The sequence below is a fragment of the Syngnathus acus genome, chromosome 2 (genome assembly GCF_901709675.1).
Source record: "Syngnathus acus chromosome 2, fSynAcu1.2, whole genome shotgun sequence".
Classification (NCBI taxonomy): Eukaryota; Metazoa; Chordata; class Actinopteri; order Syngnathiformes; family Syngnathidae; genus Syngnathus; species Syngnathus acus.
The window spans coordinates 10,052,471-10,077,073 of NC_051088.1; the positions used below are offsets into that span (position 1 = coordinate 10,052,471).

The window sequence follows — 24,603 nt, forward strand, 5'->3', positions numbered from 1 at the left end:
GCGCACTGGTTAGCACGTCCGCCTCACAGTTAGGAGGTTCAATTCCACCTTCGGCCCTTCCTGTGTGGAGTTTGCATGTTCTCCCCGTGCCTGTGTGGGTTTCCATGAACATCCCAAAAACATGCTTGGTAAGCCGATTGAGCACTCCAAATTGCCCCTAGGTGTGAATGCGAGTGCGGGTGGTTGTTCGTCTCTGTGTGCCCTGCGATTGGCTGGCAACCGGTTCAGGGTGTCCCCCGCCTACTGCACGATGACCGCTGGGATAGGCTCCAGCACGCCTGCGACCCCTGTGGGGACAAAGCGGTACAGAAAATGGATGGATGGGTGGAAGTGGGTTTATTGAATAATTTACCCATCCAAATTATGTCAAATGTAGCTGAGATTCCCAAAATAGATACCGATGCAAATGAACAGCCTGTATGGGTATATCCTCCTCCGATGCAAAATCAAATAATATTCCGCCAAAGCAGTGGTCCCCGAGTTGCTTCTTGGTTATAATGGTGGTTCCTTGGACAAAGCCAGTTGAGAATCCCTGCTCTAATGCATTTTTAACATTGGTTTAATTTGTTTTGGAGTTAAAAAGTGTTAATACAGTTTAAAAACATGGTGTAGATTTTTTACATTGTTGGGCAAATACAACAGAATTAAGATGGAATGAAAGAATATGGCCAAGCATGTATGCATTTCAGTCTTATTTATCCAGATAAGAATATTATTTGCAAGTTCATTAAAAGAAGACAATTCTTAATATTTGTTACCTCTTTTTTTTTTACTTTGGTGTAGTTTGATTGTGGTTACGTGCTGTGGCGAAGACAACCGTTTTACTAGTCTTCAGAATTTTAACAATACGTAACTGGCGTCATAGGCTAAATGTAGTAAGGATCTTAAATTATTTTAGTCAATTTTTTTTTAGTCTAACTAAATTGAAGACGATTACTGATATGACTATAGCTACATGGACGTGTAACAAATACTAAAATGTTTTGTGGTCGATAGCTATGGAAAGAACGACCAAAAATTATTTCTTACGTGTATTTTATTCTGTATTTTATTCTACAAGCAACGTCGCATTCTAAAGACGTCATCCACGCTGACGCATGCGTACTCCACCTCTAGCGCTGACGCAAGATACCTGCCGTGTAGAAACGATCGTGAAACAAAAAGTAGCAAGGTTTTGGTCACCGGTCCAGTTGCGAACATGTCCGGAGACGAGGTATGTCATTCCACTTCCTTGCCTTTCACACACTCTAATCTGTAGACGTTATGGGGTGGACTCTGTGTTGAGATATCAGGAGATGAGGACGGACGACTTTGGGCCTCGGCACCCCTCCCCGTCCGCAGTAGGTCTCACATGGCCGGTGCCGAGCTAACAACGGCGCGTGACCGCAAAAAACAAAACGGCGATTTTGTCATAATTGCTTTGTCACACACCACATCATTGTGCTGAAAGTCGCCCTTCGCAAAGGTTTGTCAATATGACTTGTCACCGCTGCTGGAGAACTTTAACCGAATGGAAATGTGCAATGAGCTAGCTTAGCTAGCATTAGCCGCCACATCTTGAGCAAGAATAACAACAAATTAAAAAAAAAAATCTTGTGTCGAATTGCTTACTTTGCTTCTATCAATAAAAGAGGTCATGTAAAAGTAAAGTGCCGATATGTGATCCGACATGAAACTGTTGTGATGAAAAGTTAGATCACCCGTTTACATGTTGAGAATGCCCGAACGGTATGAAAGATAAAACTGCGAGATTAAATTTAGAGAATCACGAGAATATAGTCCCAATCATGATAGCAACATTGAAATCGCACAGGACATTTACCGTGACGTAATTTACGATTACGAAAACGAAAATTAAGTCGTATTTTTATTAGAACAATTGTTCCCATAATGACGTCTCGTAATATTAACATGAAAGATTACAGGAATGGGGTTCTATTGTGCTCATTTGTGTGACCAGAAATAAGTTGTAATAATGTGTAATTTTGTTTGAATAGTTATTTTACCACGACAATGTTTAAATTTACCTTTGATAGAAAAATACTATTCTAATAACCAATTAATCACCCGCTTAATTAAAAAAAAAAAAAAAAAGACTAAAATAACTTTCTTTTTCGGTTCCTGAATGGTTATAACTAAAGATATGAATTACATATATTTTACAGTACATTGTCCTTTAGTGTGCCTTTAACTTAACATTAGAGGGAAAATGTTCTTCTACTGGATATAATTATCCTTATCATGTTGTATCGTGTCGAAGAAAAACAACAATTGAAAGAAAAATCTGATTTTAATATTAGCCAATCAAATCAGCCGAGCCCTAAAGATGTCACAGCACATTATTGAAGCAAAAATTGTCATTAACTCTGTCCTCCAATTGTTTCCTTCAGATGATTTTTGATCCCAACATGACAAAGAAGAAGAAGAAGAAGAAGAAGCCCTTCATGCTTGATGAGGAAGGAGATGGGGTGGGAGGAGAAGAGGTGAAAGAGGTGGAGGTGAAGGAGGTAGAACCGGAGGCTGGTGATGACAAGGACCTGGACATAGATGACGATGACAGCAGAAAAAAAGGTTAGAATGTCATGTGTGTGTTTTACGGTAACTATGAAATGTACTACTCCACCTATCCCTGAAGCTTTAATATGATTTGAATCTCAAATAACCAGGTTTGCGCTCCTATTTCCCAGAAACATCTGATGATTTAAATGACCTGAACTTCTTCAATCAGAAGAAAAAGAAAAAGAAACCCAAAAGGTCTTTGACAATGACATTGAGGAGGGGATGAAAGTAAGCAACATTGTCTTTTGTTTGCAGCTTTTTTTCCCCATAAGTGTTTCCATTTCATCATTTGGGCAAGTTTGAATGATTTTTTTTCCAAACCAGGAGCTTAAAATTGAGGGAGAACAGAGTGATGTTGTTGAGGAGGATAACTTGGATCTGATGCTTCCTGCCAAAAAGAAGAAGCCCAAAAAAGTGGATTTTGATGAAGGAGAACTTCTTGAAAAAGATGATGGTAATTTGTCACATCACTTCATACCAGCAAGGCCATAGCTCCATCCACCTCACAAAATTTGAATTTACCAATATGCATGCATAGGAGGGCAACTAACAAAAATAAATCGTGTGCAGGTGAACAGATTTCAAGCACTACTACTTGCACAAAATAATGACATCTGATACAAGAATGGTATCTACATTTTTGCCTTTTTGTTTATTACTTATCTTTATTAACATAATGAAGTAGCTGGTCAACTATGGTTGATGAAAGTCAATTATTTACATACAGAGCAAAAACCTACACAATTTATCATAAAGAAAATAAACTGAACTTACTTGCTACCTTTTTATATGTGCAAATCAATCCATACGTCTTTACGCTTGTGTTTATAGATTGTCTTTACTATTTTGTGACAGTGATTAGATTTATCTTTATTAGTATGTAATGAGGCAATTGTTTTGGGCATGTTGATATCCAGCACTGGAAGACGATGAGGGGAAAAACAATGATGGCATTTCATTCAGCTCCACCACAGGACCAGCCTGGGCTGGCTCTGAAAGAGACTACACATATGATGAGGTAACACAAGTCTTCCCAAGACTTCTTTCACATCAACTCCTTAATGTCACATTATTTTTGCCATTTCTTTCCCTGCAAAGAATTTATTGTGCGTCAAATGTCTTTCAGCTCCTGAACAGAGTTTTCAACATCATGAGGGAAAAGAACCCCGACATGGTGGCGGGAGAGAAGAGGAAGTTTGTGATGAAGCCCCCTCAGGTGGTGCGAGTGGGGACCAAAAAGACCTCTTTTGTCAACTTCACAGATATTTGCAAACTGTAAGCCTCCATTTAGCACGAATCTTATGATTACCTACAGCCCCTTCATTTTCAACGATCATACATTGGTATACATTTGAGTGTTTTTGCCCATTTGACCACAGGTTGCATCGTCAGCCCAAACATCTCCTTGCCTTCCTATTGGCTGAGCTTGGAACAAGGTCAGTGTCTACATTTGCGCTTTTTATTTCACATGTATTCTCCGTTCAAATTGCAAATCCAAACTACCGGTAAAGGACATTGATGAGCACAAGCAGCATTTTTTTTTCAATTTTTGTTTTTTAATCCTGTGGTGTTTTTACAAAGGTTTCATTTGTTTCATGTCCTTTCAGTGGTTCCATTGATGGTAATAACCAACTTGTGATCAAAGGAAGATTTCAACAGAAACAGATAGAAAACGTCTTGAGGAGATATATCAGTAAGTCAAAACATCACATCACTGTGTACCACTGCAATACATGGGATGATTTTATAAGCAGAACGTGGGTCAAGTGGTTTTTTTAAGCACGTTTAGCATGTTGTTGTTTTTGTACTTTAAGTCTCAATATGAGCCAAAAATTAAAATGACTTCTTTAATTTAAAGGAATGTATTGCCTATTTATGTTTTGGGGTGGAAAAAACCTATTAACTAGTTTCCATTCAAGATATGGGATCGCACTAAGAAATCCTAGTTGTAGTTAGATGTTGAAGAATGGCCTTCATGAGAACATTCACTACCCTACGTACGAGAATAATTAATAATACTGTCAACCTCTTTTCATGCTGTTTTATTTAAACTCACTTTAGCAGTAGTTTGCTACGTGTTGTTAAATTTAAAAAGTGGGATGTTTATTGAACAATTGTTATTGAACAAGTACACACGAAATGCACCTTGTTCAACGTATTTGCATTTCTTTCCCCACCGAACAGAGGAGTACGTGACGTGCCACACATGCCGCTCCCCCGAAACCATCCTGCAGAAAGACACCCGCCTCTATTTCCTGCAGTGTGAGACGTGCCACTCGCGCTGCTCCGTCGCTAGCATCAAGACCGGTTTCCAGGCTGTGACGGGCAAGAGAGCGCAGCTCCGCGCCAAAGCCAACTGAGGGGTCACCGCAGATGGATTTGCCTCCTCTCTTTTCCTGGCTTCCCCTCCCTCCTTGTCAGAAGGGTCAAGGATGCGACAGGAAGGTTCCTCCATTATAGAAACGGACTTAATGCATTGAAGTGCAGGTGTATTGGGCTTGATAATGGTGTGCTACCCTCCAGTGGGCCGGAGGACGGATGGCTGCCGTCTACATTGTCGAAAGCATTTGGAATATTTTGAACCCCTATACCAGAGGTCACCAATTCCGGTCCTTTCCGTTCGGTGTCCTGCATGATCTATAAGTCTCCTTGATGCAAAACCTGATTCAAATGATCTGATAATCAGCAAGTTCTGCAGAAGTTTGATAACGATCCTGATCATTTGAATTAGGCGTGTTGCAGCAGGAAGACCTGTGGAACATGCAGGACACCAGACCCCAAGGACCAGCATTGGTGACCCCTGCTCTATACTTTTTCTGTAATTGTTGATTCCTGCAATAAAATCTGATTTATCAAAAGTTGAATGTTCCCTGTTCTGTTCTCCTACAGTTTCATGTCACAGTTGAGATTCAAATCCATGGTCTCACTTTGGAAGCATGCACAGTGTTGTGATTTCATACATAAGTGATAAGGCTTAGTGACATTACTGCAAACCTCCACAAGGTGAAGGTATCACAATCCACAGTTCCAAGAAGACTGAGAGATTATGTATACAGGCCACACCGCAAGATACAACCACTCATCATTCGAAAAAAAGAAGGCCAAAGTGTATTTTGCAAAGAATAGAAATGAGCCACAGAAGTTTTGGACTGATAAAACCCAGATCAAAGTGATGAAAAGTCTAAAATATGAAGGAGGAAAGGATTTATGATTCAGAAGCTAATCCGTCATGGCATGTGCCCTGTGATTGACGGGACTAGTTCATGCTGTTGTCTGCCTTTAGCCCGATGACAAGCGGTGTTGAAAATGAATTGACAGGTGGAATTCAAGGCTTTAAATTTGAAGTTTTAATGCCGGAAGTAAGCCGTCATTTGCTCATCTCTGATTGGCTCCTCGTTAGAAAAAGAATTTGACGTCATCGACCACACTTTTTCTGTCGGCCATTTTTTTCTCTCTCAGCGAAGCCAACAAGCAGCAGAAAAAAAGAGTTCGCGATTAGGTTTAACCGATTCAACATGCCTCGCGTTTACATTGGACGACTTGGCTACCATGTCCGCGAAAAGGACGTCCAGCGGTTTTTCGGCAGCTTTGGCAAGCTCTTGGAAGTGGATTTAAAAAACGGGTGAGTTTCTTGCTGTGGGCCTCGCTTTTTTCCAACGTCAACCAAAATGTCTGAGGCGCGCTTTTTTTTTTTTTTTTTCTCCAACCACCAGCTTTCGACTCACGCACGCGTTTGACGGCATTTGTATATTTGACATACACTTATATATTCAGGAGTGTGATTTTTGCGAGACCCACTTATAGTCTTGAACACGGTAGTTGAGTTTTGGTAACTTTACGTGTGATGTTTTTAGTTAAACGCCGCATGGCCAATATGGCGTATGGAGTTCGCTACAATGCTAACGCTAGCTTAGCGCACGAACAGAGTGAAAGCTTGTTCTGATTCGATGTCGTCACGAATATCCGCCCCTGCTCAACAGATACGGTTTCGTGGAGTTTGAGGACAACCGGGATGCCGACGACGCCGTGTACGAGCTGAACGGAAAAGATCTGTGCGGCGAGAGGGTGATCGTCGAGCATGCCCGCGGGCCTCGGCGTGACCGGGACAGCTACGGTGGGGGTTCCTGGGGTGATGGCCGCAGTAAGTTCAGCCCGTTACAACAATACCCTCTGAACCACTTCACCTCGAAGGGAGGTGTGGATGTGGACTGCACACAGAATTTCTCGGCTGATTTCTGGTTCTTGCTAACGTTGACTTTACAGAAGGCCTCTTTGGTAACATTCTGCTTCAAGCGGTTTCTTTTTGGGGAACATATGTGCATGTTTGCTAATGTAATCCAATGAGAATTAGATATTTCACAGTTAGATTGCCGTACAGTATGCCCATTGAATATTAATATTTAAAAAAAAAAAAAAGTTATTTGATTGGTACAGTGGAACCTCAAAGCAGTTAATCCGGGGAGTCAGGTCTGCTCGAGTCTGAGATTATCCCTGCCAACATTGTTCTAAATAATTTAAAATATATTTCTAAATTATTTTCTCAATGTATTGGTCCAGACCCCTTAAGACCAGAGGGAGACTAAACTCCTCTCGCCAGCTTGCCTATAAGTTTGCACATGCAAGGGGATGAGACAAATTAGTTTTTCATCAGAATATTGTATTTCTGTAAATGTATGTGACCAAATGCTTTTTTTATTTGTCATTTCCGTGTTATGAGTAGTTAATTACACTAGTCATCCAAATCGTTTTTTCCCCTAGAGCACATAAGGCGTTCATGGTAGTAATATAAAGTATAATATGAATTATAGCAATTTATTCAGTACATTTATGAATAAAGAGTTGGGTTCAGTAACGGTGGGATTTCTCTCCCTGGAAATGTCTTAGCTATAAAATAGATTGCATGATCAAATCTGTATTACACACAGTCAAATATAAAAACGAATCTAAAAATATTTCTAAAGTGCTCGAAAAAAGTCAAGAAATTTTAAGTAAGTGTCAAAAACACACAAAGTTGTGTTTGATTAAAGTTTCTGTACCATTCCACACCAAATTTTGCTGGGCTAATGGTGAGTCTCGCTTTGTTGTGGTGCGAGTACATCGACAAACACAAAGTGACCACACCTGCATCACTGAGAAATCACATCGGACATTTGGGATGTTGGATTTTTGAGTTTCCACTGTATTCCATGTCCATGCAGAACTATTGTTTTCATTAAGTGTTCATCTCATTTGTCACATCATGTGGTGCGCAGCCGTCTGAGCAATTGATTTTTATTTACAGTTTTTGCTTCTGATCTTAAATAATAGAACTTGTGAGTTGTTGCACCTCCCTGTCAAGTTCACCTCACTCCTTATCACACTCTGTTACACTTGTTTTGTGTCATTTGTTTGGGAGGGACAACAATTTGTGAGACATACCAGACAGAGAACCAGAGAGCAGGGACTTTGGAGTAGATTATAGCAACAACCATTGTGGCCCCAGGAGAGGAATTGAGCAAAAAAAGACTTAATTATGACCACTCTAGTTTTGTGTGTGTGGATTTGTGTACCTCACAATCAGTCATTGAATCCACACCAGGGTAATTTTTAATTGACTCATCTGTAGTAGACTAATATTTATTTTCATGTGATGTGCATTTCATTTTTAAAATTTATATCTACTTTTATATTCAACATTAACAAAGTCCTTGATGTTTCAATTTGAAAGAGTCCAGTTGCGGGCTGTGGCTGAGAGTCCATTGAGGCTAAAGATGACTGGCTAAGATGACTGCCTGTCCCGTTTGGCCTTGGCTTTCACCTTTACAATGTGTGTGTGACCTTTGCCCCCCCCTTGATCCTTGGCTGACCTAACCGGAAGCCATGATGACATCAGCCCTTTGCCAATAGACCCGGGGTGATGGTGAGGATTGCCATTGGTTTCTATGTTGACAGCAAACACACGCGGAGCGGCTCTAGTAATCAACTTGCAATCGTTTAATAGTTGTGAGTAAAGTGGAAAAGTAAACTTTTGTCACCTAGCCTCGTTCTTACCTTCCAATTTGATAACGTCCCATATGGATGCATCCTGTGTGTCTGTGTTACAGGGTTTGGAGGTATTGAAACTGTCCTTTTTCTTTTATGCCACTAAGCCAAAATGCCATAAACCGGAGTAAGAAAAAGGCTTTGTATTGTTGTGGAAAGCTGCAGTGGTGGTGTTTGCAGCAGAACTCAACCACCAAATACACAAAGATCCAAACTTTGTAAACTTTGGCTCTGAAGCCTCGTGATTAGATTATGGTGCCAGCCTTTTATTAAATGCACACTTAAGTTGTCCTCATATTAGGCAAAGCTCTGTCACAACCTTGACCAGTGGAATATGTGAAGCCACCGACCGCGGTGTTTCTAAATTTGTCCACGTGCCATTGTTTTTCAAGGTAGCAGTTACAGCAGCCGAAGCCGCACGGGAAGGGACAAGTACGGACCCCCCGTTCGTACCGAATACCGTCTGGTTGTGGAAAACTTGTCCAGCCGCTGCAGTTGGCAGGACCTCAAGGTACAACTTTGTTTCCTACTGTTTATGTCAGTGCTGCTGGCCTCACTCTCCAGTCCTCTCCAGGATTTCATGCGTCAGGCAGGTGAGGTCACTTACGCTGACGCCCACAAGGAGCGTGCCAATGAGGGAGTGATCGAGTTCCGTAGCCATTCAGACATGAAGCGGGCTATTGACAAGTTGGATGGGACGGACATCAATGGCAGAAAGATTCGTCTGGTGCCGGACAAGCCCCGCAGGCCAAGGTCCTACTCTGGCAGCCGTTCCAGGTCAGACTGCTTCTCGCTGACTTAGACTATTATTTTTGGTGTATCCCAATTATTAATACATTAGTCTGCATATATTGCCTTTGACAGATCTCGTAGCCGCCGCCGTTCCCGCAGCAGGAGCCGTAGGAGCAGAAGCTCTAGAAGTCGTTCCAGATCCAAATCTCGGTGAGAAAAGTCATTGTCAGTTCTGTGGATCTTGTGATTTTTCTTTGTTTGTTTATTTTTATTTATTTATTTTTAACCCCTGGTTGGAATTTCCAGAAAAACAAGATAACATGGCAAATAATGGACATGGGAAAAATATCCTCAATACAATCTTATTTTAAGTGTTAAAAAAACATCATAACTATAAATAAGATACTGTAAAGACATTCAAAGTGCAAGTCAAATATTTTAAAAAGGTTGCTGTTAAAGACTTAGGTAAAAAAATTCAATGTTCTTTCTGTTTAATGTGTTTGTCTTCACCAGTTAAAACATGGGATTCTGGATAGTGTTGATAATGATGAATTGACAAAATGGCCACCCCTCTGAGATGAATAAGAGGGATATTTGCTGTGTAATTCATATTCCACAAACGCAATATTAATTAGAATGCCATGCATAGACTCATGGGACTGCATAGAATTTACTGTAAAGAACATTTTGAATTGACTGCCACTTTTTAATCACTTGACACGTTTGCCCGGTCAAGTCAGATTTCACAAAACCCCAAAGAGAAAGCATTGTACAAAACTTAACTTAACTTTTCTTAACTGCTCAAGTTTTGCTGAGGTTTGGCGCTCTACTAGCACACACGACTGTGACCTGAAGGTGCGCGTAAATTTAACAAATGTTTTCCCACGAATCCATCCTAATTTTTTACAACTTAAGTGGGTTTCAGTTTGAAACATATATTTTATGACTAAAGATGATTAGAGCAGTAGTGGCTGGAGAAATTAAGTTAACTTAAGCTGCTTTCGGTTTCGCTCCATGCAGGTCCGGTTCGCGCAGCCACAAGAGAGCAAGGAAGTCTCGCTCCAAGTCTGGCGAGAGCAAGTCACGCTCTCGCAACCGCAAGTCCCGTTCGCGGTCCAAATCCCCATCCCGATCCCCCAAGCAAAAATCAAAGTCCCGCTCAAAGAGTCGTTCCAAGGTGAAGTCTGAGCGAGATTCCCGTTCCCCGTCCAAGGAGAAAGCTGACAAGAAGTCCCGCAGTCGCTCTGCCTCCCCTGTCGAGAATGGCAACGATGAGCGAGAGGCCAAATCCGCATCACGCTCGCCTTCACCGCGTGAGAACGACCGCCATTCTGCGTCCAGAGAGAGGCGTTCAGCCTCCCGCTCAAGATCTCGTTCGCGGTCTAGATCAGCTTCTCAGGATTAGTACAGAATTCACATCGAGTGCCAGTCCTTTGCTGTACATAGCAAGCAGTGTTGACTTTCTGGTTGCTACGTAACAGATCATTCACATCGGTCTTTAAATAATTGTTTTTGTTCTAGGTTCAGTCAGATTCATTGCATCTTTTGCTGGGTCCTACACAGCCAGCTGGCTTCCTAATAGATGTGCAAACTAAGTTAAATTAAGTAAGTTATAACTTACTTAATTTTGATTATCTTCCTCTCCACTTTTCCCTGGTTGTAACATGCTTTGGTCTTCTCTTCAAAACATGTATTCATGAAAATGGGTGGTTGGGTTTCATTCAAGTTTCAATGGACTGTTGACAAAGGCTATGTACAGTGGTGCTCCGATCAATTGGCCGATTTTTGCAAAGCATGTGCTCGACATGTCTATCAATGCCTTTCTTTGCCAATCAGCAACGTTCACCCCACAGCTCGTACTTGAAGATTAGAGACCAGCCTTTGTGCAGTGTAGCAGTCCCTCCTTTAAATGAGCAGCTAATGCATGTGATTGGAGTGTATGGGCCAATCTCAGTCATAAATGATAGGTATCAGAATTGGCAGTTTAAAATGCTGATCGGAACACCCCTTGTACAGTAACCGTTGTCTCTAGTCAGAATTACAGGATTTAGGTTTAACATCGCAAAAATATGTATGTGATGTCTTTATTTTCCATTTTCCGGATAGAATTGTTAAGAGGAATGAATGTCATGTAACAATGTTATCTTTGAACTGTAATACAGCAGAGTTTGGAAGGTCTACTTGTGGACTTGTACCAATGATTTTTTTGGGTGCATTTTTCCTTTATGCTGGCATCTCAACTTTTTTTCTTTTCTATGTCCATTAAAGATCTTAAATTAACGCGTTGGTTTGTGAAGCTTTTCGTGATGTGTCGACAGGACCCACATTCTAGTCATGATATATTAGAAGCACGCCTTCGCCAATAAAGCTTGGTAAGAAATTAAAAGGCGGATGCTGCGTTTAGACTACTTCATAAGCACTAATGAATCTAGTTTGGACCGTCACAAAGCGCTGTGGTTCCGTTGAAGTGTCGACTGCTTGCCTAATGCGCCCGCGCATGCGTAGTGAGAGCCCGGGGGCCGCAGGAGAGCAGAGCTGGTAAGCCCAAATTTTCACTTCTAAAATTGCCACAGCCGCGAATCAGCTCAATTTTAGTGATGGTCTGCGTGCAAGTGAGGTGCCGTCGTGATCACAACTGATCTAATGTAAGTGCCTTCCTTGTTCCTCTTTTTCTTAAGCGCTGAGACGTTTTAGCTTTAATAAGGGCACCATCAGCCGCCAAGCTTTTAGCATAATATTAAGAAAATGGCACCGGTTTAATTGTCGTAATTGATTTAATTAGTTGAAAATAGTACAAACGTCTTTGTTTCTATTATAGACCCAAACGCTAGATATTATTACGAGGTTGAAAATATTTATATTTTTAGTCAATGTAACCGGAATACGTGTCGGCGTTCATTTTACTAAAAGTCGTTTTGAGATGTTCGGTATTGTTTTTTTCTTTTTTTCTTTTTTTTTAGCCTTAAGCTTTTCACAACCTCCGCCATTTTAAATGAAGATTTGTCATCTTGTTACATTAATACATTTTAGGCGTAATAGTCAGTTTTATTGAATGGCTGTTTCAAAGTCATCGTGTTCCTCATTGTACAAAATAACATTTGTAAGTAAATACTGTAATCACTTTACATATGAACGGTTGACGAAAACCCATTTAGGGGGTGTCTGCTCAATTTAGTTTTTTTTCCTGAGAGTGACATTCCTTAGTTACACTTGAGGTCAACAGTATCAAAGCTCTTAATTTAAGAATAGCCTTCAAACCACAATAATAAACATAACAGTGTTGAAAATTTGTTGCACTGGTTACAGTGTCAGTCCAAACCGAACATTAACCATCTAGTTTATTTAAAGGTTTTCCAAAACAACCCCAAAATTCCCATTTATTTTTTTGGTTTATAAACCTTGACTTTAGAGAGAGGTCTAAAAGTGATCCTCCAAATATTAATCTATCGTGTTAATATTCATCTTCAATCAAGCTCATTTTCAGTAAATTGGTTCCTCAAAGGTCCAAGATAATCCGATTTGGATGCTGATCAACCTCCAATTTGTCCATGTTTAGCAACCTTTTTTTCCCCCCTCACAGAAAGCTCTTCTAGCTTATTTTTTAATGAAAAATTCAAAGTTGCCTGACTTAAGAGGGTCCAATGAATTTGGTTAAGGAGGGGTGAAGGTCAAAGCTGTAGTTCCATCCAATGTGAGCATTATTATATTTAGTAAAGGCAGAGGTTTTGCTGAATTCCTTGTATCGAATCTGTGAGGTATCATGTGCAAACTTGCAGACTAGTACAGTAGTCCTTTATAATGTTTGCTAACTTAAACTTACATCAAAGTGGACGTCACGTGCTTTCTATGCTAGTAGAACCGTCTCCTGCTGATTCGGAAAAGGAAGGTAATCATAATGATACGAGTTCTCATTGTGTTGCAGCACTCCAAATAAAAGCACAGGGCCACTACTATGAGTGCCAAAGTAAACATGGAGTGTCCGCCCAAAGAGCCCGACTGTACCCCCGTGGCCCCGCCAGCCTTGCCCGCACCTTCGCCAGGCGATCCCATCCTTCTCTGCGGGGTGGATAGCGTGGCCAAGAAGCCTCGGCCTCAGACGCACACCACCACTGCTTTGCTCCTACCAGGTGATGACATTGGAATCGTACAACCCAATCTGGACTACATGTAAACACAAAGCCAAACGTGAAGTAGCTCCGAAGTGTTGTTGAATGCACTGTTGCTGAATGTCATATCACAGTTATCTTTTGATGCACTTGCATACTGTACTTGACTTTTTTTTTTTTTAAGTAGAGCTGGCAAAACCAAATCTAGAAACGTGCTATTTACCAGTGACATTTTTAGATTTACAAACAGAGCCGAGTCGAGTACTGCCGTCGAATAGCATGTGTTCACAGGATAAATGAAACACTTTGAAGACTCGAAGCGAATGAAACCATCTCCTGTAGTGGCTACTTGTTGTTAGGCAGACTTTGTGCCAATATTTGCAGGACAAAAATTGTTTAATGCCTCTTGCTCACATTATTGTTTCCTTAGCAACATGGGCTCCAGGGCTCCTATGCACCGCACTGCAAAGGAATGGATAAAGTCAGCATGAACAGGACAGACACAAAAGCAAGGAACATTTTCCAAAAATTGTTTTAATAATTTTGAGACAATTGTATACATATATTCAACAGTAAATTCACATTTGAATCATAGAACTTTTTTTTTTTTTTTCCCCCCCCATCTTCTTGAACTGCTCAGCCTATCTGCCCTTTTCGCAAAACCGTCACCGTTTGTACTCTCCAGCTCCGGGCCATCAAAAAGTGGAACTGGCACCAACCATGGCAGTGGCAGACCCGAGTAAAGCAGTCATGGCAACTGAGACAGTCAAGCCCGCTTTGACAGCACAAGTGGCAGGAGCTTGTAGCATCGTCCACGTCCTGGAGTGGAAGGAAGGGATGGCCATCCTTCCTGGGAGTAACCTCAAGGTGTACAAGAAGCCCAATAAGTCATTTTTTCTTAAAACGTATTTGATTTGACTTCGTTGTATATTTATGTGCGATCTCATTTGGTTTGGCTGTAATCTAGTTGAAGTCAAACATTATTAAAATGCTAGCGAACAACAATTTTCAATAACTAACACAACGAGTGTATTAAAGCTGTCAGAAGCCTGACATCGCATTAGTAAACACGGCTATTAACTACACAACGAATAACTGTATAAGTAGCTAAAAGAAGGAAAAAAAACAATGTGTGTGCATCTGTTTCTGTGCTTTAGTTCTGTGTCAGTGATGTAGGAGCCTTAAGTACACTGATCACACCAGGGACCCCCAGCACCACCAATGAACCTGCAGCAGGGACTTCTGGTAGACTGATCAACGCAGAGGGCTCCCCACTGGACAAGCCAGGTAAGCCAGACAATTGTGGTTTTTGCAATTTTGGGATAACTTGAAATTAAGACAAATGCACCATTTGTTCATAATGAAATGTGTTACACATGTTTTTAACTATCGTCCAGACATTAGTAGCAAGATAGAGGAATAGAATTGCTCAGAATCAAACTTTATAACTGAATCAATGCTCTATATGAAGTATAAATTATTATCACAAAGAAATAAATGCGCACGAGGAATTATTTGCAGTAAGAGATGTCTTCATCATCCAGTTTGATCAGTGACTGATTTGGCATAGCAGCAAAAGAATGAATACATCCAACAGGCTCGACTGCATTACATGATTTTCTGCATGTAGTGCAGTCAAGGTATCATGTACATTTACTGTGTACAGAATTAATGAATACTTTCTTTTCATTTGTTCTTCACCATAATGACACAACAGTTTGTGTTGTGTGTGTTTCGATCTATATGTGGCAACCTGCCATTATATCCACACATGCTCTATTGACTTTGACAGAGATGATGGCTCCAATGTGACTCTGACAGTGTGCTAGCGACAACACTCACCTCACCAGTCATTTCACTAGGTGTACTTGCATACAGAGCCCTCCGGAATCATTGCCACCCTTATTTAAGATACGATTAAAGCCTTAAAATAAATTCAATTTTTATTGCATGTAGAAGCATGCTCTCAACCTGTAAGTTCTAGACGTGCTTCCCTAGACACAGAATCAACCTCCTACCATGGGCATCCCAGTCCCAAGAACTCGCCCCCAGTGAAATCCTGTGGAGAGTGCAGGGGATAGACTGCTGGGTGATTTAGAGAAATTTTGCAAAAAGTAATGGTTGAACAGAAGATTGAATTAAAGGTGAACACACCTTAACTGGGATGCCAATGAGTTAAAATCAACTAAACGTAGTCTTCCATGTATGTTTAATGTTACTTTGTTTAATGATGTTCTCTTATTGTCCTCAAGGCGTATTGTTCTGAACGGCCAGAACAGAGTTGAGTACCACTTCCATATTCTAAAAAAAATCTATCATGGACCTTGTTCATTTGTGTTGTTTTACAGATATGTCGCCTCCTGTGGTCACAGTGAGCAGTGCAGGTGTGGAGCCAGAGAGTTTACTTCAGGTGAAACCGGAGGTCCAAATGGGACTGGGCCAGCAGAACCATGATCCCAAAGCTCAGAAGATTTACAAAGAAGAACTACGCAGAGAGCCTATGGTAGATAAGTACGTTGATGCACCTCCTACTCTGTCACTCAATCACTTTTGGGAGGCGCATGCATTCAGAAGCCAACTGTGTTTCCCCAGGAGGAGTGTTGGAGTGGAGAAGGTCCCCGCTGGTGCGAGAGTCTCCTCTTTAAATGTTGATCATCTGAAGCCCATGAGGAAGAGGAAGAGAAAGGAATGTCTGGGGCCCTCTGATGAAGACTCTGACATGGAGGGCATGGTGGGATTTATATTTTACCCATTACTCATATATAACGTGTTGGAATACAGTACAATACTAGATATTGGATTTGTCATATTATTGGATTAAGTCTGCATGGGTATGGCACTGACTGCCAAAGACTCTTTAACCTTTTTAACCTTTATGGGTGTGTGTGTGTGTGTATATATATTATATATATAATTCATATATAGAGAGAACTTCAAAAGAAGGGACCCATTGCTGACTCTTACTTGCATATTTAACCTTAACTTGCTCTATTTATCACTTGCAGAAAATAATGTTGGAACAGCATAACAATTTTTTTTTTTTGTAGGAGGACAAAATGGAAGATCTAAAAGCAGATGGCAGATACATCAGAGGTGATGGGATCGATGACCTTTTTATGCTTTTTGTTTACAACCACTTTGCCTTTTCCATTAAGATTATGTTTATTAGTTTGCATCAACTGTTCAGCAATCAGGCAGTACGGTGACATAGTGGTTAGCGTGTGTGCCTCACAGTCAAGAGTTAATGGGTTTGAATCCCAGCTCAGGCCCTTCTGCGTGGATTGTGTTTTTATAGTTTCCAAAGTGAATTAGTAATTAAAAAGCTGATAAATGTTGCTAAATTATCTAAAGTGAAACCCCACTTAACATGTTTGGAATGTTAATAATTAGTATTAATAATTAGTAGAATAATTCGTAATGGCTAAAATAGGGTGCGTGGAATTTGTGGTTAGATCAGCACGGGGCTCATCAACGTCTGAGGCTGACTGCACCCAGAGTAGTGAGTAGACGACCATATTTAGACAACTTTCTTCCACTGACATCATTTTGTGCTAAAAGTAGAAAAAGACAGCTTCAAAGCTCCCAGTGAAGTCACAAGGCTTATTGCTGCAATGATCATTGCGTAATTTGGCCACTTTGGTTTGAAGGGGGAGACATGAAGACGGAACCCTGGACGTGGACCCAGTATTTAGAGGAAACCAAAACTATCGCTGCACCCGACAAGCTTTTCCAAGAGGTAGCTTTTCACATATATTCGCATCTGTAGTGTATTTTTAATTTCCATTAAAGCAAAAAAAACACAATACTTTTAATTGTTAGTGTCTAATAAAAAATGCGGTTCAAATTGCTACCATAATATTCAGTTATGTACAATAATGACATATTGTAAACCTATGACACTGTGACATACTGTTAACCAATTGTAAAAAACTCACAACACAAACTTGTAATTCAATTTCTAATAAACATTTTATTCTTGTCCAGACTTGGAGAGCGCCTGCAGTAAATGCACAAGTGACTAATAAATTTACTTTGTATTTCAATCTCTAAAAAACATTTTGTTCTTGTCCAGACTCAGAGAGCGCCTGCAGTAAAGAACGGCTTCAAACAGGGGATGAAGCTGGAGGGCATCGACCCACAGCACCCGTCTATGTATTTTGTCCTTACTGTGGCCGAGGTAATACACACTGTGTATTTGTATCTTCGTGGCCGACGTCGTGGTGTCAGCCTCAGTCGAGTACATGATGAAAGCCTTGCAAAGAGCACCGTATAGCGCTTGCTGGCAGTGGGGCTTTTTGACTCTTGTCATCATGCAGGTGTGTGGCTACCGACTCCGCCTCCATTTTGACGGCTACTCGGACTGCCACGACTTTTGGGTGAATGCCAACTCGCCGGATGTGCACCCTGCAGGCTGGTGCGAGAGCACAGGACACAAACTGCACACACCTAAAGGTCAGCAGTGACGACGCTCTACCCTCATCCAAAGAGACTAATGAAATGTCGACAATTATAACAGCCTGCTTATTGGGCTTTTATTTAGACAACACTTCCACAGTATTATTCCGTTGATGACATACAGTAGATGTCATCACCACTCCCCAGGTTGTAAAGAAGAAGAGTTTACATGGACCAACTACCTAAGAATGACAAAAGCACAAGTGGCCCCCAAAGAGCTGTTTGCCAGTCCTGGAAGGGTAATTCATTCGGAAAATGATTACATGAAAAGATGTTTACATGAATATTATTGATTTACATGACACACAAAAAAGTGTCAGGACACACCTTTTCATCACTTAATAAATCGATGGGATCACTTAATAAATGTATGGGTTGGCTTTTAACCCTTCCCTGCCTCGTAATTAAGTTCCAATCAGATTGATGTGGTCATTGTCGTGCTCACTGCCGCAATGCCAGTACTTTGTGTACTAGTGTGTATTCATCCTTTTGCCAGAGAGTGTCAAACGAAATATTGCTTACATTCCTATTGTTTCAAGGTTGTTTGCTTCGGGGTTGTACCTAATTGTTGTTGCAGTACCCGACAAAGTTAGCACAAAAACAAAACTCCCCCTGTCAGGAAAAAAGGAGAATTACACAACTTAAAGAGGGCAGTATTGCATATTTGACTGAAGTAGGGAAACATACTAACATCAATGTTGTACTCCCAAACAATGAAGGCTACAATAAAAGAATCTGTCTGAGGTTATAATTTGAATTTTTGAACATAATTCGTGTTTAAATTACTCTTTTACGTACTGTAGGTATGACGTCTTCCAAATGAAAGTGTTTTTTTATTCTCATCTTTATGTGGCTTTATGAATTTGTCTACAGAAGTCTAGTTATTGGAACCCACATTTAAAATTTGTTTCATTTCTTCTACACATTGGTAATATTCTTTTTCTGCCTGCCGTTTAATAGATTAACACCAAGTGTGACTTCGAAATAGGGATGAAACTTGAGGCAGTTGATCGCATGAACCCCTCCCTCATCTGCGTAGCAACCATCACCGATGTGGTGGACGACCGCTTCCTGGTGCACTTTGACAATTGGGACGACACATACGACTACTGGTGAGCCTAAAAAATCCAGATCTGTGCTTAAGTCCACCATTTCCATTGCTGTTATATTCCATTGCTCAAGATGGTTCATGATACTGGTGCGAGGCATCACTTAAACTGAAGAAAGATGTTAACAAGACCATGCAAAGATGTGCAAAACTCGTCCAAGGCAAATAAACGTCACGTAAACTGCAAAAGTACTCTTGACTAAAACTCTATATTAAATTGATGATTTACATTATTCTGTGACCCGAAACCAGGTTTGATTTTCACTGAGAGTTTTGTCAAACTGTTTTTTAACTCAAATATGCAGGTGTGATGCCACCAGTCCATACATTCATCCTATTGGTTGGTGCCAGGAGAGAAATCTGCCCTTAACACCACCCCAAGGTGAGAACATTAATTCTCTTCTTACCCGTAAATATAATATTCTTGTTACGTTGGTCATACCTTTCCTCATATTCCGATGTATTTGTTGTGTGTTGTTTTCTGAAAACAGTTAACATGGCATGCAATGTAGTCTACAAACAATATGCTTGTCAACATACACTTACTATATATTAAACAGCACATTTTTACTTATCTGGGGAGGTGTGTATTTAAAGTAGACTCACACACCCGCACACACTTGTGATATCAATGGGAATGCTTTTTTTTTTTTTTTGTTCCAGATTATCCCGACCAGGGAGCGTTTTCCTGGTCCCACTACTTACGTGAGACTTGTTCAAAGGCAGTTGCAGCTGACTCATTTAAAATGGTGAGTAACAAGAATACGAAAGATTCAGTAAGAAATCCCTCAAAATGCACTTTCAAGATTGCATTGATTACTGATCATTTCTTTCACCTACCCCGCTACATAAATAAACTTTAGAACCTAAGCATGGGAAAAAGTAGCCTATTCTAGTACAGAAGTTGTGTATTTACAATTACTTTTACTTCTGTCAGAGTCAAGTTATTTCTGTGATCGCTGTGTTGTTTTTTTTTTTTTTTCATTAACAGATTAGTACCAACAATTTTGTCCACATGTGTACATCTACTGTAGATCTGGTAGAAAAGTTAGATCGTTGGAGTTTTTTTTCATGTCCTGATGTAGTCAAATCTACTTTTTTTCATTAACAGATTAGTACCAACAATTTTGTCCACATGTGTACATCTACTGTAGATCTGGTAGAAAAGTTAGATCGTTGGAGTTTTTTTTCATGTCCTGATGTAGTCAAATCTACTGTCAGAGTGAAACAAATGGTCAAGAGTGCTATCTTCCTGTATACATGCAGCGCCCGGCCCACAACTTCCAGCCTCAGATGAAACTGGAGGCTGTGGACAAGAGAAGTCCTGGTCTCATCAGAGTGGCAACGGTGGAGGAAATCGAGACTCACCGTATCAAGGTATGTGGTTGGTGCGTTTGTGAGCTTTGTGTGAGTAGCCCACCATGTTTGTTCTTCCCTCAGATCCACTATGATGGATGGAGTCACATCTATGACGAGTGGATGGACTCTGATCACCCTGACATCCACCCAGCAGGCTGGTGCGAGGCCACAGGTCACCCGCTTAAACCCCCACCACAGGACGCCAGAACACAGCAGATACACGGTAATTGTGAATGTTGGAAGAAATAGGTTGAGCAACTACACTATAATGCTGGTTGTTTTATACATCACAGCCTATCACGGCAATCCCAAGATATGATGCAAATATTCCCTAATGGTTTAAGTGATAGCAACATGCAATTGTGGAATGACAAGACCAAAAATGGTACAAATAGACATTTAAAAAAAAAAAAAAAGTCAATCAAGTTCTCCTGTCTCATTTCGTATGTGTTTATTATCATATCTATTCTTAGGTCCAAGGGAGCCTCCCGCTCTGGCCCAGTCCACTTTCCCTCCTTCTGTTCCCTGTAAGCCCATCAGCCACACCAGAACCAACAAGTACAACTTTCACAACAGGTGAGCACACTATCTGGATTTATTTTAAGGTATTCATAATAGGACCGTATGTCAAAAGCATTTCACTAATCAGACACCGTCCTTTGAAACAGGAAGTGTCCAACTCCAGGTTGTGACGGTTCAGGTCACGTGACCGGTCGCTTCACAGCGCATCACTGTGTTTCGGGTTGCCCGTTAGCTGAGCGCAACCAAGGCAGGCTTAAGGTGGATCTGTCAGACTCTGAGAGTAAGAGGAGTCTCTTTTTTGGTCAGAGAACCAAGAAGACACATTATCGTGGCAGGTAAAGGTGCATGAGTCTGAGTTTGCGTGATCTTTTCCTTTTTTTTTTTTCTCTTGACGTGTTTTTCTTTTCCACACAGGATTGGACGTCCACCCAAATATAGGAAGAACCAGCAGAGAGACTATCAGAGTAAGTTAGTTTATATAGCAAAGCTTTACTCCCGGATTTCAGATACTTTATTTCACAATAATGCTATTCATTATAATTGGATGTACTGTTTTATTTATTTGTTTTTTGTATTGTTTTGGTTCTTGCATTTTCTTCTACACTATGCTGTATTTTATTTTTAATGTTTTAATTTCATAGTTTTTGTTCTTTGAATCCGATAACCTGTGGCCTTCAGTGAAATGAAGTGCAGGTAAAATACATTTATTATTATTATTGTTATTATTTATTATCATTATTATCTAGACCCTTTAAACTGTTGGGTTAGAAATTGGACTGACCCTGGAAGTTGGGTATTTGACCCAACTTTCTGGGTCGGTCCAACATTTAATCCAAATTGGGTTGTTTATATCCTAGCATTTTTAAGGGCGTAGTAGGAGTAGTCATAGAAGCATTGACATAAAATGGGAAATAATTTCTTAATTCCAGACCTAGTTAAACAAATATACATGAAATGTGAATTAACATGCCACATGTAATAAATGTAATATATTACAGTCAGCTAAATTGCAATTCTGCAATATACAACAGGTGTTTACTGTAGTAAGTGTTGTGCATTTGTGAAATGATGAAGTATATGGAGCATATAATGAAAGAACATACGTATTGTGATTTATGTTTTGGTCACCAGACATTTCATCCGAGTGTGTCTATCCATCATTGTTTGTGTCGGCTCTGAGCGGTCAGTCAGACCGCACTCTGTCCCTGTGCTGGGAGCAACACTGTAAACTTCTACCTGGCGTCCTGGGCATTCCTGCCAGTCAGGTGGCGGCTTGGACTGTGGAGGAGGTAAGATGATCATTTCTTGTCTTGACCACTACTTTGAATATTTCAAGTACTAATTACTGTGATCTTTTGTGTGTCTTCTACTACAGGTCTTCAACTTTGTGCACAATTTAATTGGATGTGAGGATCAGGCCCGTCTCTTTAAAGAAGAGGTATGATGCCCATTTTGAACATGTGACAGGTTCGCATTTTAGTCTTGGCCTAATCTCATCAGCCCAATTTCGTCATGAAGTCTCGTCATCAAAGAGCCACGTATTGCTCGTCACTTCACGTTGTCATCATGAAAAAAGAGGCTTCACCTAAGTAGTTTCATCATCGTTCATAAAAACAGCACTGGTATCATGAGATCAAAATGATGATTAATATAGTTCAGTAGTCAATCAAAGTTGCACTGAATTGGCCTGTCTAAAATGATGATTTTGAGAGTTGCATTTAAAATACTCTCCTGCTTACTGGTAGTTCAACGTCAATTCCTAAATTATGTTGACGCCGTTGTTTGTGTACGACGCCATCCCAACCTCAACCCCGTCCCGTGGCAGATGATTGACGGCGAGGCCTTCTTACTACTGACTCAGGCCGACATTGTGAAGATCATGAGCATCAAACTCGGCCCCGCCCTCAAGATTTCCAATGCCATCCTTATGTTCAAGAGCACGGACGAGGCTCTCAAATGACTCAGTTTGGGGTTAGGATGGGGATTATAGTGCAGTCATCACGTGCCAAAATCATTGTGCAAGGCAAAGACCCCTTGCCTGAGCCCTTTTTGTGTGTTTTGTGTCCTGTGACCATCAGGTGTACAAGTAGACTCAAAGGACATTTTAGGATGAAAGTGTCAGACACAATATGGATACCAGGGTGAGTGAGGGAGCATCATAACGTTTTGGCTGAGGAAGAATTGCATCATTCTTCTTAACTTTCCCCAAAAAACGAGTTCATGTTCTGATCGGTCGTATTGGTGAGTTAATGGCTGGCAATGACTCAAAGAAGTGACAAAATACTGTAACAAATTGCATTAGCGAATGAAATATCAAAATAGTGACCTTGCTCCAACACATACAGTAATACAAGCGGGAACAAATAGAAGTACATAAATAGCAACATTTTTGTGCCGTGTACTGAAAAAAAAAAAAATCAAGGACAATTGCATATCATTGAGTAAACCAGGACAACAAACATTGCCTTGAGGGTAAAGTTCTGCAATAAAAATGTCCTCAAAATAATGTATTTCTTTATCACTTTAAGTACATGAGGAGAGGACCCTGTGCATATTGAATAAATAATTTCAGTGTCATTTCCAGCTGAAAGATTCCCATTCGTCAAAAAACACCTCTTCAGCTAAAAATTTGGCCGTTGTGGGAATTTCATTGAAAAAAACCTCTTTTTCCAATTTTTTTATTGCAACATGAAATCCACAGATCAGCTGGAGAGAACTTGGATTTCTAAATCGCACAACTATTTACTTAATTCAGCCCCATTCACAAAAGCACAATCGGTGTTGTCATCTTAGCAGTTTGGTTGACATATTTTTATGACTGCTGTAGCAACTATTTTTCCAAAAAGCAAACCCCGTACCCCATTTTGCGAACCAGTGACTTATGTGTTGTTAACATTTCTGCTGATTACTGTTACAGCCTAAATGAGCTATTGGTAAAGGGAATATTGATGCGACCCAAATTAAAAACAACAATGTCACAACATGGGAAGTAAATATGATTTGTTAGAATTGAAATGAAAATAACATGGAGAAGTTTCAATGTAGTGTAAAAATGAAGCGTGTGGTCCGTGAGTAAAAGACAATGCAGTAAACTAGGCTGGCCGTTGAAGCTCTATGAAGCTTCTTTTCTGTGCAATAATAATAATTTTAAAAAATATATGTATTATAATTGTATTATAATTGAAAAAAAAATCAGTCTCTGAGCTCTGAAAGTTTGTGACTGATGTATTTTTCAGGATTTCTTTACTATTTGCCTTCTTTTCTGTGTTTTGTGCCTCAAATGTGTTGCACTTTGAGTTACCACAAAAAAAACTGTATAGGAGCTCAGTAATAATTCTGAATCTAAATGTTATAACTTTAACTGCATTGTTTTTATGCAACAAATTTTATTTGTGGATGCATTGCCATTGGAGCACAACTGTGAACCCCAAATGGGATATAAGAGTGTTTTAAATAACTATGAACAAGTTTACATTTGTGTGTTCTTTGACAGGTTTACACTTGTGTCATTGTCATGATAGGATTTTGTGTGTTATTTCACTGGAATGTCTTAAGGGCTCTTGGCTTTGTCTTTCTCTCTGGTATGTGTGCGTGTGCTAAAATGATGTTGAATAACAAATGTCATTCAAATAAATGTCCAAACTTGATCACTTTTTACTTCTTTTGGAGGGCTCACAATTACGCATGGCCACACATGGCATGCACTCTGCGTGTCGCACTATTGACTATAAACGTACTACT

The 24,603-nt window shown here is 40.3% G+C and overlaps 3 protein-coding genes across 4 annotated transcripts; all 3 read left to right on the forward strand.

Annotated features, from left to right (window-relative positions):
• Nucleotides 1-1,075: 1,075 nt before the first annotated feature.
• eif2s2 (eukaryotic translation initiation factor 2, subunit 2 beta) lies at nucleotides 1,076-5,423 on the forward strand. Its single transcript, XM_037242142.1, is given in 10 exon segments — nucleotides 1,076-1,213; nucleotides 2,391-2,571; nucleotides 2,688-2,741; nucleotides 2,744-2,787; nucleotides 2,884-3,013; nucleotides 3,477-3,577; nucleotides 3,686-3,834; nucleotides 3,939-3,995; nucleotides 4,167-4,252; nucleotides 4,744-5,423. Coding segments are annotated over 10 exon segments (993 nt in total). The 5' UTR covers nucleotides 1,076-1,198; the 3' UTR covers nucleotides 4,920-5,423.
• A 559-nt stretch (nucleotides 5,424-5,982) lies between these two features.
• LOC119138173 (serine/arginine-rich splicing factor 6-like) lies at nucleotides 5,983-11,592 on the forward strand. The gene is made up of 6 exons (XM_037277998.1): nucleotides 5,983-6,181; nucleotides 6,540-6,700; nucleotides 8,973-9,091; nucleotides 9,155-9,357; nucleotides 9,445-9,522; nucleotides 10,333-11,592. The coding sequence occupies exons 1-6, from the start codon at nucleotides 6,075-6,077 to the stop codon at nucleotides 10,715-10,717; spliced, it is 1,053 nt and encodes a 350-aa protein (XP_037133893.1). The 5' UTR covers nucleotides 5,983-6,074; the 3' UTR covers nucleotides 10,718-11,592.
• A 189-nt stretch (nucleotides 11,593-11,781) lies between these two features.
• Nucleotides 11,782-24,509, forward strand: l3mbtl1 (L3MBTL histone methyl-lysine binding protein 1). Of its 2 annotated transcripts, none has more exons than XM_037243301.1 (22): nucleotides 11,782-11,850; nucleotides 13,235-13,439; nucleotides 14,104-14,285; nucleotides 14,576-14,705; nucleotides 15,767-15,929; nucleotides 16,011-16,149; nucleotides 16,466-16,511; nucleotides 17,066-17,154; nucleotides 17,491-17,595; nucleotides 17,735-17,870; nucleotides 18,021-18,112; nucleotides 18,834-18,985; nucleotides 19,287-19,363; nucleotides 19,645-19,730; nucleotides 20,248-20,358; nucleotides 20,422-20,563; nucleotides 20,814-20,916; nucleotides 21,009-21,197; nucleotides 21,277-21,326; nucleotides 21,994-22,151; nucleotides 22,238-22,300; nucleotides 22,688-24,509. In XM_037243301.1, the coding sequence occupies exons 2-22, from the start codon at nucleotides 13,265-13,267 to the stop codon at nucleotides 22,820-22,822; spliced, it is 2,523 nt and encodes an 840-aa protein (XP_037099196.1). In that variant the 5' UTR covers nucleotides 11,782-11,850; nucleotides 13,235-13,264; the 3' UTR covers nucleotides 22,823-24,509. The 2 variants fall into 2 exon arrangements, with proteins under 2 accessions (XP_037099196.1, XP_037099207.1); XM_037243312.1 differs by lacking the exon at nucleotides 11,782-11,850 and adding an exon at nucleotides 11,857-11,957.
• The last annotated feature ends 94 nt before the right edge of the window (nucleotides 24,510-24,603 follow it).